This window comes from Rana temporaria, chromosome 4 (assembly GCF_905171775.1).
Source record: "Rana temporaria chromosome 4, aRanTem1.1, whole genome shotgun sequence".
Taxonomy (NCBI): Eukaryota; Metazoa; Chordata; class Amphibia; order Anura; family Ranidae; genus Rana; species Rana temporaria.
The window spans coordinates 109,215,381-109,231,997 of NC_053492.1; the positions used below are offsets into that span (position 1 = coordinate 109,215,381).

A 16,617-nucleotide genomic window follows, 5' to 3' on the forward strand; every position below is an offset into this window, starting at 1 on the left:
AGTTTATTTGCAGCTTGACTTTATTTTAGTGGTGACAGGACACCATAACGCTACTATAGGACTGTGGGCAGGCAGCGCTAAAAGCCCTGTCACACTCACCTCATGTAACCTAAGACTTCTGGAGCTCCACCCATCAGCCAACCCTCCCATCCACTGCACGTAGATCTCAAGCTGGGAAGGCCTGCTCCATAGTTGATGGGCGTGAGTGGGGCCTCATGTCTAAGTTTTGCCTAAGGCCTCACAAAGCCTAGAGCCTCCCCTGCTATCATGGTACAACACTCTATTAGTGATAATGGGCCAGATCCACAGACGAAGTACGCCGGCTTATCTACTGATACGCCGGCGTACTTTCAAATTTCCTGCGTTGTATCGTTGTTTTGAATCCTCAAAACAAAATACGACGGCTTCTGGGTTAGATCCGACAGGTGTACGTCTTCGTACGCCTTCGAATCTAAGATGCAATACTTCGGCGTCTACTGGGTGGCGTTTTCCGCGTCGGGTATGCAAATTAGCGATTAACGACGATCCACGAACGTACGCGCGGCCGTCGCATTTTCTAACGTCGTCTGTAGTCGGCTTTTTCCGGCGTATAGTTTTTGCAGCGTATAGATAGAATTGCCAAGTATGGCCGTCGTTCCCGCGTCTAAATTTGAAATTGTTTTTCTTTTTGCGAAAGTCGCCCGTGAATAGGGATGGACGTAACTCACGTCTAAGTTAAAAAAATGACGTCCTAGCGACGTCATTTAGCGCAATGCACGGCGGGAAATTTCAGGACGACGCATGCGCAGTTCATTCGGCGCGGGGACGCGCTTCATTTAAATGAAACCCGCCCCCAACCCGCCCAATTTCAAATCCGCCGCCAGAAATACACTACGCTGCCGTAACTTAAGGCGCGAACTCGCTGAGGATTCGAATATACGCCAGGTAAGGTACAGCGGCGTAGTGTATCTCTGATACGCTGCGCCAATGCAATTGTATGTGGATCTGGCCCAATATGTTTTGCCTTCTTCTGGGTCTACTGTGGATTTAGTTTACTGAATATGGAGGTTTTCTATTTATTTATTTTTATATTGTTTCAACTATATATACTTGTATATTGTTTTAACCTGACTGTGTAACTATGTAAAGGGTACTTTGGTGTGCATTTGCAGAAAAAACTTGTCCTTTCCTCCTATGACCTGCTTTTACCAACCAACAGAGGAGTAAGGATGGGCTTGGGTGTGTTCGTAACTCCACATGCATGAGCCCTCCAGGAAGCTGACACTGCGCAGCCCCGGATCGGAAAATGCCTCACAGCCTGTTATTAGTGCTGCACAGTGTCAGCTTCCTGGCGGACTCGTGCACGTGAGGTTGCTATGACCAGAAGGCAAGGAATTAATAAGGACATAATCCATAGAGAGATACTGCTACATCTTCATAGCACTAACCTGTTTCAATAATCGCTGTCTCTGGGTGATAGGAAACAAGTCCAATGTTATAAAAACTGCTTGGGACCCGAACATGCTCTTCACAATGGCTTTTAGACACTGTGGGCTTCAGTAGCTGAAATTCCTCCTTTTCTGGATAGTGATCTTCAATGAAGAGGGCAGGGTGGGTCAGGAAATAATATTCATCGTAACTGGAGTGTTAAATAAACGTATATGAGAATTTATTTATACAATTAATACATATAGATATAATACATATGGACACACCTAATTTAAATATACTGGGGTTGATTTCTTTTTTTTTTTGTTTACAAACGATTTTATTGTAGAAAAGGTCAAGGTACAAAAAAATAACAATGATGGTACAGGAATGTATACATTGACGGTGAACATTGTACAGGAAGAAAAGGTTATGGTTAGTAATAGTTAATCTTGAACCAGAAAGGTGGTGTCCCAGAGAGACCATTTTTTTTTTATACCGGGGCATAGAATCATATAACGTATGGTGAATTCTCTCGGAGAGTTTGATGTTCGTCAAACGGTTGAGAATCTGTGGCCACGGTACTGAGGTGGAGCACCAATTAAAGGCTATGGCCCAATGAATGGAGGTGAGAAAGGTGTGGATAAGCCTTGTGCTAGGTGTTGGAATATCCTAAATAGGGGAGAATAAAAGGCAGATTTGGGGTGTAAGAGGGATCCTTCGGCCGGAGATTTTGTCAATCACAATGCTGGCCTTGTGCCAGGTGTCCTTTAGATGTGGACAGTCCCAAAAAATATGTAATAGCGTACATGGGGTTGATTTCTTAACCACTTAACCCCCGGACCATATTGCTGCCCAAAGACCAGAGCACTTTTTGCGATTTGGCACTGCGTCGCTTTAACTGACAATTGCGCGGTCGTGCAACGTGGCTCCCAAACAAAATTGACGTCCTTTTTTTCCAACAAATAGAGCTTTCTTTTGGTGGTATTTGATCACCTCTGCGGTTTTTAGTTTTTGCGCTATAAACAAAAATAGAGCGACAATTTTGAAAAAAATGAATATTTTTTACTTTTTACCATAATAAATATCCCCCAAAAATGTATAAAAAAACATTTTTTTCCTCAGTTTAGGCCGATACGTATTCTACATATTTTTCGTAAAAGAAAATTGCAATAAACGTTTATTGATTGGTTTGCGCAAAAGTTATAGCGTTTACAAAATAGGGGGTCGTTTTTTGGCATTTTTATTAATATTTTTTTTTTACTAGTAATGGCGGTGATCTGCGATTTTTTTTCAGTACTGCGACATTATGGCGGACACTTCGGACACTTTTGACACATTTTTGGGACCATTGGCATTTTTATAGCGATCAGTGCTATAAAAATGCATTGGATTACTATAAAAATGCCACTGGCAGGGAAGGGGTTAACACTAGGGGGCGGGGAAGGGGTTAAGTATGTTACCTGGGTGTCTTCTAACTGTAGGGGGGGTGGCCTCACTAGGGGAAATGACTGATCGCTGTTCATACATTGTATGAACAGACGGTCAGGCATTTCTCCCCCTGACAGGACCGGGAGCTGTGTGTTTACACACACAGCTCCCGGTCCCCGCTCTGTAACGAGCAATCGCGGGTGCCCGGTGGCGATCGCACCCGCCAGGCACCCGCACGGGAGTCATGGACGAGGGGGGGGGGCGCGCGCGCCCCTAGTGGCCGCTAAGAGAGCGGACGTTATTGTACGGGCTCTTGCGCAGGGGAGCCGACCTGCCGCCATAGAATGGCGCCTGGTCGGCAAGTAGTTAAAGGAGTTCATTATCCATTCATTTGAAATACAAACTTCTGTTTATTTTTTCATATGCTCATGACTGGCTATTTAAAGTGAACAAAGTTAAATTGTATTGTGTAAAAATTTGCAACTCAAATATTAATACTCTCAGATATTTAAAGCAGAGTTCCACTGTTTTTAAGTTTATTAAAAGTCAGCAGCTACAAAAAGTGTATTTGCTGACTTTTAATAAACAGACACTTACCTGTCCCACAGTCCAGCGATGCGACAGCCCGGAGCCTCACTCCTCTCCACCTCCTCTCCGCAACACTGTCAGCAAGTGTGGGCACCCGGCCATGACAGATTGCGTCTTTTTGGCCAGGCACGCACTGCGCATGCGCGAGTTGCACTGTGCTCTCTTAGTGGCCAGGCAATCTTCTGGGACCTGTGACGTGTCCCAGAAGATTGCAGGGATGGAGGGAGAGAGGAGTCGCCGCCTAGGCAACCAAGAGAAGGAAGGAGAAAGTGGGACAGGAAGTACCTGTTAAAACTAGGTACCCCCCCCCCCCCAAATAAAATTACATGTGGCATGTAAGGGGGCGAGGAGTGCTTAAAGCGGAAGTTCCACTTTTGGGTGGAACTCTGCTTTAATATGGACATAATATAAGCATATTGGAGTTGGATTACTAAAAAAAGACAAGGTGCCATCCAGAAGCTAAGATGCATACATGACTATGACATATTAATGCCGGGGTGGATATGGTTGACCAGTTGTTACAGCCACCAGGAGATCACTGTTCGTTTCTAAGTGCATACAAATATCCCTAATCTACCATAAATTTCAAGAGGACATTATAACAGCCCTTCTTTGTCTGCATGGCCATGCCCCTGAACAAATTTGCTCTGATTCATTGACCAGACTTCATGAAAGGCACTTCCCCGATATCCTCCCTCTTACCCAAACAGGCTGCAATCCCCCCAATCAAAAAAATATATTGTTTATGTTCAAGTAAATGGAATCGTAGTATGTAGTATGGAATTTGCCATGACACCCAATACTACTTTTTCAATGTCCCTCCAGGCCAGGCCTCTGCATTGGAGAGTGCTACAGGATCTATCACACATTACTACACTATTAGTGAAGTATATGTTAAGTGAAGATATTTTTCCAGTTTTCACTATCTGCTATTTCTGTATGTGACCCGGACTGTTTATCAGCTATGCCTCTGCCTGTTACTTCAACTATCAACCACATGAATTGACCTTGGTCTGTAAAATGATCATGCTTTTTGCCTGCCTCCTGAAGTGATATTTTGCCCTGCCACTGTATTAGTGGGATTCAAGACAACACAGGGGTCTCACATATGTGAGGGGCTCCAGAATAGATTGGAGAAAACTTTTTTGGCTTTCTCTGGGTTTTGTAATTCTCTGATTAGGGTCTGGAGATCTGGAGGCTTCGAAAAGATTTGGGTGGGAAGAAGCCTCTAATACTGACCTCAGGTCTTACTTGACTGAGGCCCTAAGCATTATAGTTCTGCCTGCTACCATTTAACCCTGGCATGCCTCTTCCTGCCATCTGAACCGGCCATGCCTCTGCCTGCTACCTGTACTGCCTGCTTATGGGCCATGTTATTGCCTAATGCCAGAGCCAATACTTTGCCATATCGCTGCCTGCTGCCTGGACAATTCTTTTGGCTGTTGCTGACCACATCTCTGCCTGCTGTCTGGACCAATGCTTTGCCTGTGCTACGACATTATTCTTGTCTGCTGCCTGGATGACTCTTTTTGCCATTGCTGACCATGTCCCTGCCAGCTGCCTGGACCAGTGCTCTCCTGTGTGGACAACTGCACTACTAAAACCACAGGTAATGCTTTATTTTACCCTTTGCTCAGCAGAATATATTTTGGGGTGTAATTTGTGGTATGTACATGCTACTTGTTAAAAACCTGAAGGTGCTGCTTGGATGTTGCTGCCCTTAAGCTTCCCCCTGGAGGGCATCCTGCCTCATTGTAGTCCTCCTCCTCTCTTCTATCAGGCACCCAAGTAGAGTCAGTGACCTCATCATCCCCTCCATGCTCGTCACTGGAGCAAACTTGGTAGTATGCGGCAGCTGGGGGAACATGACTGCCAGTTTCTTGTCCTTCTTGGGCACCCCCTCTCTCTAGGCTCACGTTACTCCCTTCCTTAATCTGGTTACCAAAATCGAAGCCTTCAAATCGCTGCGCATCCTCCAGCAGCATGTACCCGACACTGTGGTAGAATAGTTTGGGGGACTCCTCCGTGCATGATGGTGCGGCTACGGAAGGAGTGACTGTGGACAAGGAGTCGGTGGAATAGGCCACTTTGGCAGCTGCATTGGAAGGCAAACTACTCTGAGCCTGGGTGACAGAGGATGAGGAGGATGAGGACAGCTGTGTTATCCACTCCACCAACTCTTCTGCATGTTCTGGCTCAATAACATGGCCAGCAGCAGAAAAATAGGACAAGCATGCCCCACGGCCACGTGCAGAGGATGCACCATGTCCATGACCAGCACTGTTGACTGTAGACACAGAGCCTGCTTGCCCTCTTTATTGGCCTGTGAGCATCTGTCTCTCCTTGGTGGCCTTCCGGAAACGAATAGCCTTGCCCTCGTCCCGGATCGCTCCCCGCGGGTTTCCGACCGCCGCATGTACCGGGGGGGGTCCCAATCGGACCCCCGACCCGCGGAAAGGCGGGGACGTACATGTACGCCCATATGCCTGTACGTGACATTCTGTGAACGTACATATACATGCGGCGGTCGTTAAGCGGTTAAATATTGTACCTGCTGGGTGTCTTTGAGAACCTGGGTCTTGCCCCAGGGAACATGTATCAATGGAAGTTTTTTTTTTAAATTTTGTTTTTTCTGGAGCAGTGATTTTAATGATGCTGCATCATTAAAATCACTGCGCCAGAAAAAACGCCCGGTTTTAAAACTTTTTTTCCATTGATACATGTTCCCTGGGGCAAGACCCGGGTTCTCAAAGATGTTTTACGACAATAACTTGCATATTAGGCTTTAAAATTAGCACTTTTGAATTCGAACGTTCAAGTCCCATAGACGTCAATGGGGTTCTAAATGTTCGCGCAAACGGTCGGTCCGTTTGAAGGTTCTGGTGCGAACCGAATGGGGGGGGGGTGTTCGGCTCATCCCTACTGAAGAGGACTTTTGGCACTGGTCCAAAGAGGAAGTCAGGGACAATGTGTAGAGAGGGTATTTTTTTTATATACATGGTGGGGGAACGAATAGAAATAAAAAGTTAATTTGTTTTCTGAAGTTTCATCTTAATTGCATACATTTTATAAAATGTAAAATTTTCAGCAACAGTTGAGTTTAACAATCAATATATTACTCACCGGTATGTAAAAGTGTCTGCACTGACATCTGAATAACCGGCTCCCCATGTACTGTCCAGCAGATGCCAGCCTCCTTCCAGATACACCATGTTCCAGGCGTGGTTGGATTCTTTAGGAATTTTCTGTCCTAATTTGTAACTTGCGCCTTTACCATAGCCACTGCCTTCTTCACATTTCACACCTGCAATGCTATTAAAAAATGTAATCATTGAATCATGAAATCTTTTCAAATATTTTCTGCACCCCATGTCTGCAATCTTAGAATGTACCAAAAATACAAGCACAATTCTAACACAGGTTTACACTTGCCACGTACACATGATCGGACATTCCGACAACAAAACCGTGGATTTTTTTCCGACGGATGTTGGGTCAAACTTGTCTTGCATATACACGGTCGCACAAATGTTGTCGGAAATTCCGAACGTCAAGAACGCGGTGATGTACAACACTACGACGAGATGAGAAAAATGAAGTTCAATGATTCCGAACATGCGTCAGACTGATTCCGAGCATGCGTAGAATTTTTGTGCGTTGAATTGTGTACACACGGTCGGAATTTCCAACAAGAACTTTTGTTGTCGGAAAATTTGAGAACCAGCTCTCAAACATTTGCTGTCGGAAATTCCGACAGCAAATGTCCGATGGAGCATACACACGGTCAGATTTTCCGCGGCATTGGTGTCATTCTTCTTTTCTACTAGATTATGCTTTTTCTTGGGGGGGGGGGGTATTTATATACTGCTGACAATTGACATAGTGTTTACGTATTGTACATTTACATCAGTCCCTGTCCTCACAAAGCTGACAATCTGAGATCACTAATTCAGGGCCGCTAATAAGGCAGTACAGCCAGCCCTGTTGTACCGGCCCCGAGCACATCGCCAATAGTGTTGAGCAGAATATGCCATATTCGATTTCGCGATATATCTCGAATATATATTCGAATATTCGAGATATATTCGCTAAATTCGAATATTCGTGATATTTTATCGAAATTAATTGATTGCGATTTTTCGCTATTGCGAAAATAATTGCGATTTTTCTAATAACTGCGGTAGGAGCGCTCTGATTGGCTTAGAATATTCGTGATATTTTATCGAAATATCGCAACATGCGAATGCGATATTTATTGCGGAATTTCGAGATATGCTGGAGGAGCGCTCTGATTGGCTCAGAATATTCGTGATATTTTATCGAAATATCGCAACATGCGAATGCGATATTTATTGCGGAATTTCGAGATATGCTGGAGGAGCGCTCTGATTGGCTCAGAATATTCGTGATATTTTATCGAAATATCGCAACATGCGAATGCGATATTTATTGCGGAATTTCGAGATATGCTGGAGGAGCGCTCTGATTGGCTCAGAATATTCGTGATATTTTATCGAAATATCGCAACACGCGAATGCGATATTTATTGCGCAATTTCGAGATATGCTGGAGGAGCGCTCTGATTGGCTCAGAATATTCCTGATATTTTATCGAAATATCGCAACATGCGAATGCGAAATTGATTGCAGATATTTCGAAAACTGCTGTAGCAGCACTCTGAAATCGAATATGTATGATATTTTAACCAAAATACATATTGCGATTGCGATTTTTCGATCGCGCATGCGCAATTGCGCGAACAACACGCGACCATTTCCTGGAGCCTTGCCAGTTTCCAACTTATGATCGCAGCGCAATCACACAGCAACATGGTTGGAAGCAATTTCACTAAGTCTGAGGAAAAGTTGCTGATTTGTGTAAGTATTTTGACCACTGTTATTTCATCATCTTCAACTGCATTTTAGTCTAGTTTAAAAGTTAGTATATATGATCAGATATTAGTATTTCACAAAAAATGTGTCTCCTGCTTTTACAAAACTACAAGTCCCAGCATGCCTGGACAGCTGCAGACACCCTGGTTGGCAAATGTGTATTTAGGCACTTTTCCTTGTTATTTAGCATAATGAATTTAAAAATTTTTTGGACATAGGACGTATGCGAACGTCCTGACTTCAGTGTCCTCAAGGCCCAAGGACGTTCGAATACATATTGCCCTTTAGATGTTGCAGAACTACAACTTCCAGCATGCCTGGGAATGCTGGCACTTCTAGTATTGTAAGTTCTGCAGGCCCCCGTTTTTCAGGCCTTTATGCACGGGTCTCTAAACTGTGGCACCCTAGATGCAGCAAAAGTAAAATTCTTAGCATGCACTGACAGACCGTGGCTGATGGGAGTAGTAGTTTTGCAACAGCTGGAGGTGGACTGGTCTTGAAACCCAGAGTTAGGTAACAAAGCCGTAGTGTTTTGCAACCATCCTGCCTCCAGCTGTTTTTTTCCTGTTGAAAAGCCTGTGGCGTGCAAAACACAACCCAAAAACTCCACCCGGTGCAAGGAAAAATTTGCACACACCTAAAGAGTGACATCACAAAAAACTGCGGCGGTTGCATACGTCAGTGGTCCTCCGAAAAGGTCCCGTCTCTGACCCCCCGGGGCGTTAGGCTCCTGATAGGGAAAAGAGTTACTGTGGTCCATACAGCCGAAGCCATATGGACCCATCTCGGTCCAAGCAGCGCAATCAACACGCGAACAACACGCGACCATTTCCTGGACCCTTGCCAGTTTCCAACTTTTTGATCGCAACGCAATCGCAGAGCAAGATGGTTGGAAGTAATTTCACTGTATCTGAGGAAAATTTGCTGATTTGTGTAAGTATTTCGACCACTGTTATTTCATTATCTTCAACTGCATTTTAGTCTAGTTTAAAAGTTAGTATATATGATCAGATATTAGTATTTCACAAAAAATGTGTCTCCTGCTTTTACAAAACTACAAGTCCCAGCATGCCTGGACAGCTGCAGACACCCTGGTTGGCAAATGTGTATTTAGGCACTTTTCCTTGTTATTTAGCATAATGAATTTAACATTTTTTTGGACATAGGACGTATGCGAACGTCCTGACTTCAGTGTCCTCAAGGCCCAAGGACGTTCGAATACATATTGCCCTTTAGATGTTGCAGAACTACAACTTCCAGCATGCCTGGGAATGCTGGCACTTCTAGTATTGTAAGTTCTGCAGGCCCCCATTTTTCAGGCCTTTATGCACGGGTCTCTAAACTGTGGCACCCTAGATGCAGCAAAAGTAAAATTCTTAGCATGCACTGACAGACCGTGGCTGATGGGAGTAGTAGTTTTGCAACAGCTGGAGGTGGACTGGTCTTGAAACCCAGAGTTAGGTAACAAACCCGTAGTGTTTTGCAACCATTCTGCCTCCAGCTGTTTTTTTCCTGTTGAAAAGCCTGTGGCGTGCAAAACACAACCCAAAAACTCCACCCGGATGCAGTGAAAAATGTGCACACACCTAAAGAGTGACATCACAAAAAACTGCGACGGGTACATACGTCAGTGGCCCTTCGAAAAGGTCCCGTCTCTGACCCCCCGGGGCGTTAGGCTCCTGACAGGGAAAAGAGTTAGCAACGCATATCTCCCCTATACGTGTATCCTGTGTTGTTAATAATATATTCATAATTATGCAAATGATAATGGCTGCTATATTTATGCAAAAAAGGTGGCGACCGAAATGGCAGGATATAAAATCTGTCATGTTACCCCTGTCATTGATTAATAAGGCGAGAATGCTTCCAATTGTTGAATAGCATACATTTACGTCATATATCCATAAGGCTGTCAACAGAAGTATTACAATATACTTTGTTCTTCATCTTGCAGAAGTTCCTGGAAACAGGATACGATAAGCTGCGGAGGCAGCCAGAGAAAAGGGCTGTGGTCAGCGCCCTAATCGCTGACTTTGGCGGCCAACACGACCACAATGCAATTGTGAAGAAGTGGTCTGACCTGAAGAGGCGCCAAATGGATCAGGTCAGACGTCTTCGGGCTAAATATCATCCAGGTAAGTTATTGTTGACAGTTATGTTTTTTTTTTAAAAAGTGTATTTTGTGCGTGAACTCGAAAGAGAGAGGAGCCGGCCTGCAGGAGTTGGGAGGCCTCCCCCAGAGGCAATCTGCCACCTTTCTCCATGCCCCGGTTGGCAATGGCGGGTGTGAGGGGGTCCTCCCAACCCAACCTCGCATAGCACACCCACCAGGGGCGGGGCTGAGACCACCAAACTCAATTCACAGGTAGCCGAGAGCGGGATCCGAACCCCTAGCTGCAGAGGTGAATCACTTGTCAGTGCAGTGGCAATCGCGTGGAGCCACCGCAGCTCCTTTGGTGACAGTTATGTAAGGTCATATGTAATTCATGTAAGGTCAGATGTTGTTAACCAAGATGCCATGTTGTGCTAATATATATCACCACCAGCCAAGGTATTCATAGTACTGTTGAAAAAAGACATGGGACAGCAGACAGGAACACAGAAGTTATGTGGGAACATACTTTTCCCATTGCTTTGCATGGGACTTTAAAGAAAAACCCCGACCATGGCAAGTGGGGGTGGGTAAGGTTTAAACCACCTATCCTATGTTTGTGGCTGACATATAAGTAACCTGTGTGCCAAGTTTCATATAAATATCTTTAGCCGTTTGTACGTGATGCTGGAACATACATACATACATACATACATACATACATTTATGCACACACACACGTTGAGTTTTATATATATAGATTACCACTAAATTCCTGTGTTAGGAGTGGGGTTGTTATAGTAATCCCGTGTGCTCCATCAGGCCCTTTTTTTAACATGAGATGGTCTGAACAAAACAAAGGAGACAAAAACAGCTCATTTTAACATGGTGGCATCCCAGCTCACGCTCAGTCCCCTGTAGTGCCCACAAGACCCTTTAATATAACATTGTCCCATTGGTTAACTGTCTATATAAATCAATTTGTATTCATATACAATACAGCAGAGTACACAGAATTTGCATACGTCATTAGAAAACATTTTTATAATATATGAACATTGTGTTATTATAGGAGCTCCAATGCCAGTTGTGCGCGCCAAGCGCAGAAGGCGCCAGGCCGATGAGGAGGAGGAGGAGGATGCGGCAGAGGAGGATGCGGCAGAGGAGGAGATGGATGAGGAGGAGCAGCCAGGGCCCTCCCACTCCCCAACCCCAGCTCCTGTTGAGGAGCAAGCTGAGGAGCTTCCCCCCCCCCACCACCCCAACTTCTCAAGCAGAAGAGCAGGAGGAAGAGAGCGGTCCTGTGAGCCTCGTTCAGGAAGGTAAATATGTGCACAATGATTAATAACATTTCAACAACAAAATGTAGATATAAAAATGGACAACATATAAAGCGCACCTGTCAGATTGTAGAACCATAATATGGTATTGATGCTAGAAGTATACAGGTAGTGCATAATTATTAGGCAAGTTGTATTTTTTGAGGATTCATTTTATTATTGAACAACAACCATGTTCTCAATGAACCCCAAAAACTCATTAATATCAAAGCTGAATTTTTTTGGAAGTAGTTTTTAGTTTGTTTTTAGTGTTAGTTATTTTCGGGGGATATCTGTGTGTGCAGGTGACTACTATTACTGTGCAGAATTATTAGGCAACTTAACCAAAAAATAAATAGATAGCCATTTCAATGATTTATTTTTAACAGTGAAACCAATATAACATCTCAACATTCACAAATACACATTTCTGACATTTAAAAACAAAACAAAAACAAATCAGTGACCAATATAGCCACCTTTCTTTGCAAGGACACTCAAAAGCCTGACATCCATGGATTCTGTCAGTGTTTTGATCTGTTCACCATCAACATTGCGTGCAGCAGCAACCACAGCCTCCCAGACACTGTTCAGAGAGGTGTACTGTTTTCCCTCCTTGTAAATCTCACATTTGATGATGGACCACAGGTTCTCAATGGGGTTCAGATCAGGTGAACAAGGAGGCCATGTCATTACTTTTTTTTATTTAATACCCTTTCTTGCCAGCCACGCTGTGGAGTACTTTGACACGTGTGATGGAGCATTGTCCTGCATGAAAATCATGTTTTTCTTGAAGGATGGTGACTTTTTCCTGTACCACTGCTTGAAGAAGGTCTCTTCCATAATCTGGCAGTAGGACTGGGAGTTGAGCTTGACTCCATCCTCAATCCGAAAAGGCCCCACAAGCTCATCTTTGATGATACCAGCCCAAACCAGTACTCCACCACCACCTTGCTGGCGTCTGAGTCGGACTGGAGCTCCCTGCCCTTTACCAATCCAGCCACGGGCTCTTCCATCTGGCCCATCAAGACTCACTCTCATTTCAGCAGTCCATAAAACCTTAGAAAAATCTTTCTTGAGATATTTATTGGCACAGTCTTGACGTTGCAGCTTGTGTGTCTTGTTCAGTGGTCATCGTCTTTCAGCCTTTCTTACCTTGGCCATGTCTCTGGGTATTGCACACCTTGTGCTTTTGGGCACCCCAGTGATGTTGCAGCTCTGAAATATGGCCAATCTTGTGGCAAGTGGCATCTTGGCAGCTGCACGCTTAACTTTTCTCAGTTCATGTGCAGTTATTTTGCACCTTTGTTTTTCCACACGCTTCTTTTGTTTGATGATCACGCTTCAGAAGCTTTGCAACTTTAAGAGTGCTGCATCCCTCTGCTAGATATCTCTCTATTTTGGACTTTTCAGAGTCTGTCAAATCCTTCTTTTGGCCCATTTTGCCAAAGAAAAGGAAATTGACTAATAATTATGCACACCTGATATAGAGTGTTGATGTCATTAGACCACACACCTTCTCATTACAGAGATGTACATTACCTAATATGCCTAATCTGTAGTAGGCTTTCGAGCCTATACAGCTTGGAGTAAGACAACATGCATAAAGAGGATGATGTGGTCCAAATACTCATTTGCCTAATAATTCTGCACTCCCGGGATGTGTTAGACACATAACAAGTGTATACACACGATAATGATTGATTAATAAGCAAAAAAAAAATTTTATTTATTTGGTAACGTTATTTGAAATCCAAATGTTTTTTTATTATATCCTAACAGTATCAAGAAAGATGATGAGGCAGAACGCGCTCATAAAGACAACCCACCAGAGGATCCTGGTAAATCAGCGCCAGATCCGCTACCTGACTCAACAAAATGTGCTGCTACAGGAGCAGCAATCAAAAAATATTGCGGAGATGGAACGGCTTCAGAAGCTCAATCAGAGTTATATCTGAATTTATTTTTTTATTAATAAATATTATTTTTTGGAAATGTTTCATTTCTTTTTGAGATAGATTTGTAGGTTTTTCAACACATCTAACTTCACATCAAACAAATCAACATCAACACATTTAACTTCATAATAACCAAAAACATTTTATACTATTATTTTATTTAACAGTAACCTAGGACAAACTAAAGCACACGACACAGACACGACGAACACAAAATAAACTGTTGAAAAATGAACATAACAAAAGCAACAATATATATATATATATACAAAGAGAGAGAGAGCGAGAGCAAGAAAGAGAGAGAGAATGCAGATGAGCTCTTGCAGACAGCCCAATGGTTGCAGTATAAATGCCGCAAAACAGGGTTTAACATAAGGTTCATTGTTATAGTTACACTTGCTGTTTAGATCCGGTCTGGTAGCTTGTAGCGGAGGCTGTTGGTGGATCCGCTGTGCCAGAGAGGTCATGAAGCTTTACTCAGCATGGAGGCAGCAGCAGGAGTATTAAAATATAACATAACTAGACAATGCATTTCCTGAGGAAAATGCGAGTGGGAATGCTGAATAGCTTAATTGGTGAGCCCCTTGCCAAAGACATTCACCATAACCACTACACTATCTTTAGGACACACAGCTTCTTTCTCTATCTGCAAAGTATAGAGTATGCTGACTTCCTGGTCGCCCCTCCTCCCTCAATAGGTTTCCCCTCCCCCCCAGGTCAGTGAGGAGGAATATTGCACTGAGGTCAGGAAAGTGATTTATGGAAAGAAATAACATTACAAACGCTTTTAATTCACAGATCTAATACATGATTTAAGCCTCCAAACAAAGCTTAATAAATCCTCAAACGTACATGCAATTGATACAACGACTACACCGTTTGAAATACACGGCCCTTGTAAACGCATCGATATGAAATTTATGTAGATAAACTTAAAAATGTGGCCATGTCTGCGATTTAGAAAAGAGCGTCTTTGTGAGTTCTGCAGCAACATTTTTTAGATAAGTTCACATGAGAGTCTATGAGACATAATTTCTGGCTGTTGCTCCAATAACTAAAACTAAAATACGTATCGCAGAATTGATCACATTGCCATAAACCAGACAAGCATAGCTACGTTTTGATATAAAAATTGTGTATGAAAAGTAGATCTTGTGGGCGTGAGACCAATTTGTTTCCCCTTTTTGTAAAGATATTTTTAATTACAAAGATCTCCAATGTTAAGGTCACATGACAGACTCTAAATCCCCTCCATAGGATTACATTATAACCTATCGCATTTTTGTGAAAAATTCGCAAAACGTAAATTGCGTTTTCAACAAAAAATTGTAAACGATAACGATCTGAAAAGTCATAGCCGGATAGCTAAATATTTTGTGACCGCTTTACAGTTTTTTCAGTGTCTGTAAGTGAAAGTATGAAGTAGCTGAAACTTTTGGCAGGGCATGTGAATTCAAAGGGGAAAAGGATGTTCTCATTGACTTCAATGTTGAAAAAAGGGTCTAAAAGCTTAAAATTTATAAAAGTGTAAAAAGTAGAAAAAAACTTGAAGAAGTCCCATCATTAGCTGAAAGAGACGAACATTTTTACAGTTGAATGGTCTCAATAGCTGAAAGTATGCCGAAGTTACGCAGAACCAAAAAACGTAAGGAATAATAAGATTACTAAATTTACGTATATCAATACTGGAAATGTTTATTAAAGCATTCACACTAATTAAGATTAATACATTTACGGGTATCCATACTGGGAATGCTTATTAAAGCATTCCCACTAAGTATCACACAGGCATGATTTACAAGCAGTAGTGGTAATAGTAATAGATAGCATAAAAACACTTGGGGAATACTTTACAGCATCAGTAGTGGTCATAGTAGTCAATAGTGTACCAAAAAATTGGGACACAGGTGTCTTGACTGAGCTGTAATAGTAGTAGTAGACATTGACAATACAGTGTCAAATCACTCGGGCAAGAGGTGCCATGATGAACAGCAGTCTTAATAAGAGTATATAGGGTGTGAAATAATTGCTGACATAGGTGTCTTGACTGGGCAGCAGAAGCAGCAGTAGTAGTATTAACAGTAGTAGTTGATACAGAGTCATATCACATGGGCAGGAGGTGCCATGATGAACAGCAGTAGGAATAGGAGTATATAGAGTGTCAAATAACTGCTGACATAGGTGTCTTGACTGGGCAGCAGCAGCAGCAGAAGCAGCAGTAGTAGTATTAACAGTAGTAGTTGATACAGAGTCATATCACATGGGCAGGAGGTGCCATGATGAACAGCAGTAGGAATAGGAGTATATAGAGTGTCAAATAACTGCTGACATAGGTGTCTTGACTGGGCAGCAGCAGCAGCAGAAGCAGCAGTAGTAGTATTAACAGTAGTAGTTGATACAGAGTCATATCACATGGGCAGGAGGTGCCATGATGAACAGCAGTAGGAATAGGAGTATATAGAGTGTCAAATAACTGCTGACATAGGTGTCTTGACTGGGCAGCAGAAGCAGCAGTAGTAGTATTAACAGTAGTAGTTGATACAGAGTCATATCACATGGGCAGGAGGTGCCATGATGAACAGCAGTAGGAATAGGAGTATATAGAGTGTCAAATAACTGCTGACATAGGTGTCTTGACTGGGCAGCAGAAGCAGCAGTAGTAGTATTAACAGTAGTAGTTGATACAGAGTCATATCACATGGGCAGGAGGTGCCATGATGAACAGCAGTAGGAATAGGAGTATATAGAGTGTCAAATAACTGCTGACATAGGTGTCTTGACTGGGCAGCAGCAGCAGCAGAAGCAGCAGTAGTAGTATTAACAGTAGTAGTTGATACAGAGTCATATCACATGGGCAGGAGGTGCCATGATGAACAGCAGTAGGAATAGGAGTATATAGAGTGTCAAATAACTGCTGACATAGGTGTCTT

At 43.1% G+C, this 16,617-nt stretch overlaps 1 protein-coding gene across 1 annotated transcript in view; it reads right to left on the reverse strand.

The window, feature by feature from the left end:
• Window positions 1-16,617, reverse strand: part of LOC120936420 (kyphoscoliosis peptidase-like) — a 222,743-nt gene that overhangs the window by 17,348 nt on the left and 188,778 nt on the right. Inside the window, exons 8-9 of the mRNA XM_040348731.1 lie at window positions 6,550-6,738; window positions 1,428-1,618 (exon numbers count right to left, since the gene is read on the reverse strand). Coding sequence (XP_040204665.1) covers window positions 1,428-1,618; window positions 6,550-6,738 — 380 coding nt within the window. The remainder of the gene's footprint in view (window positions 1-1,427; window positions 1,619-6,549; window positions 6,739-16,617) is intronic.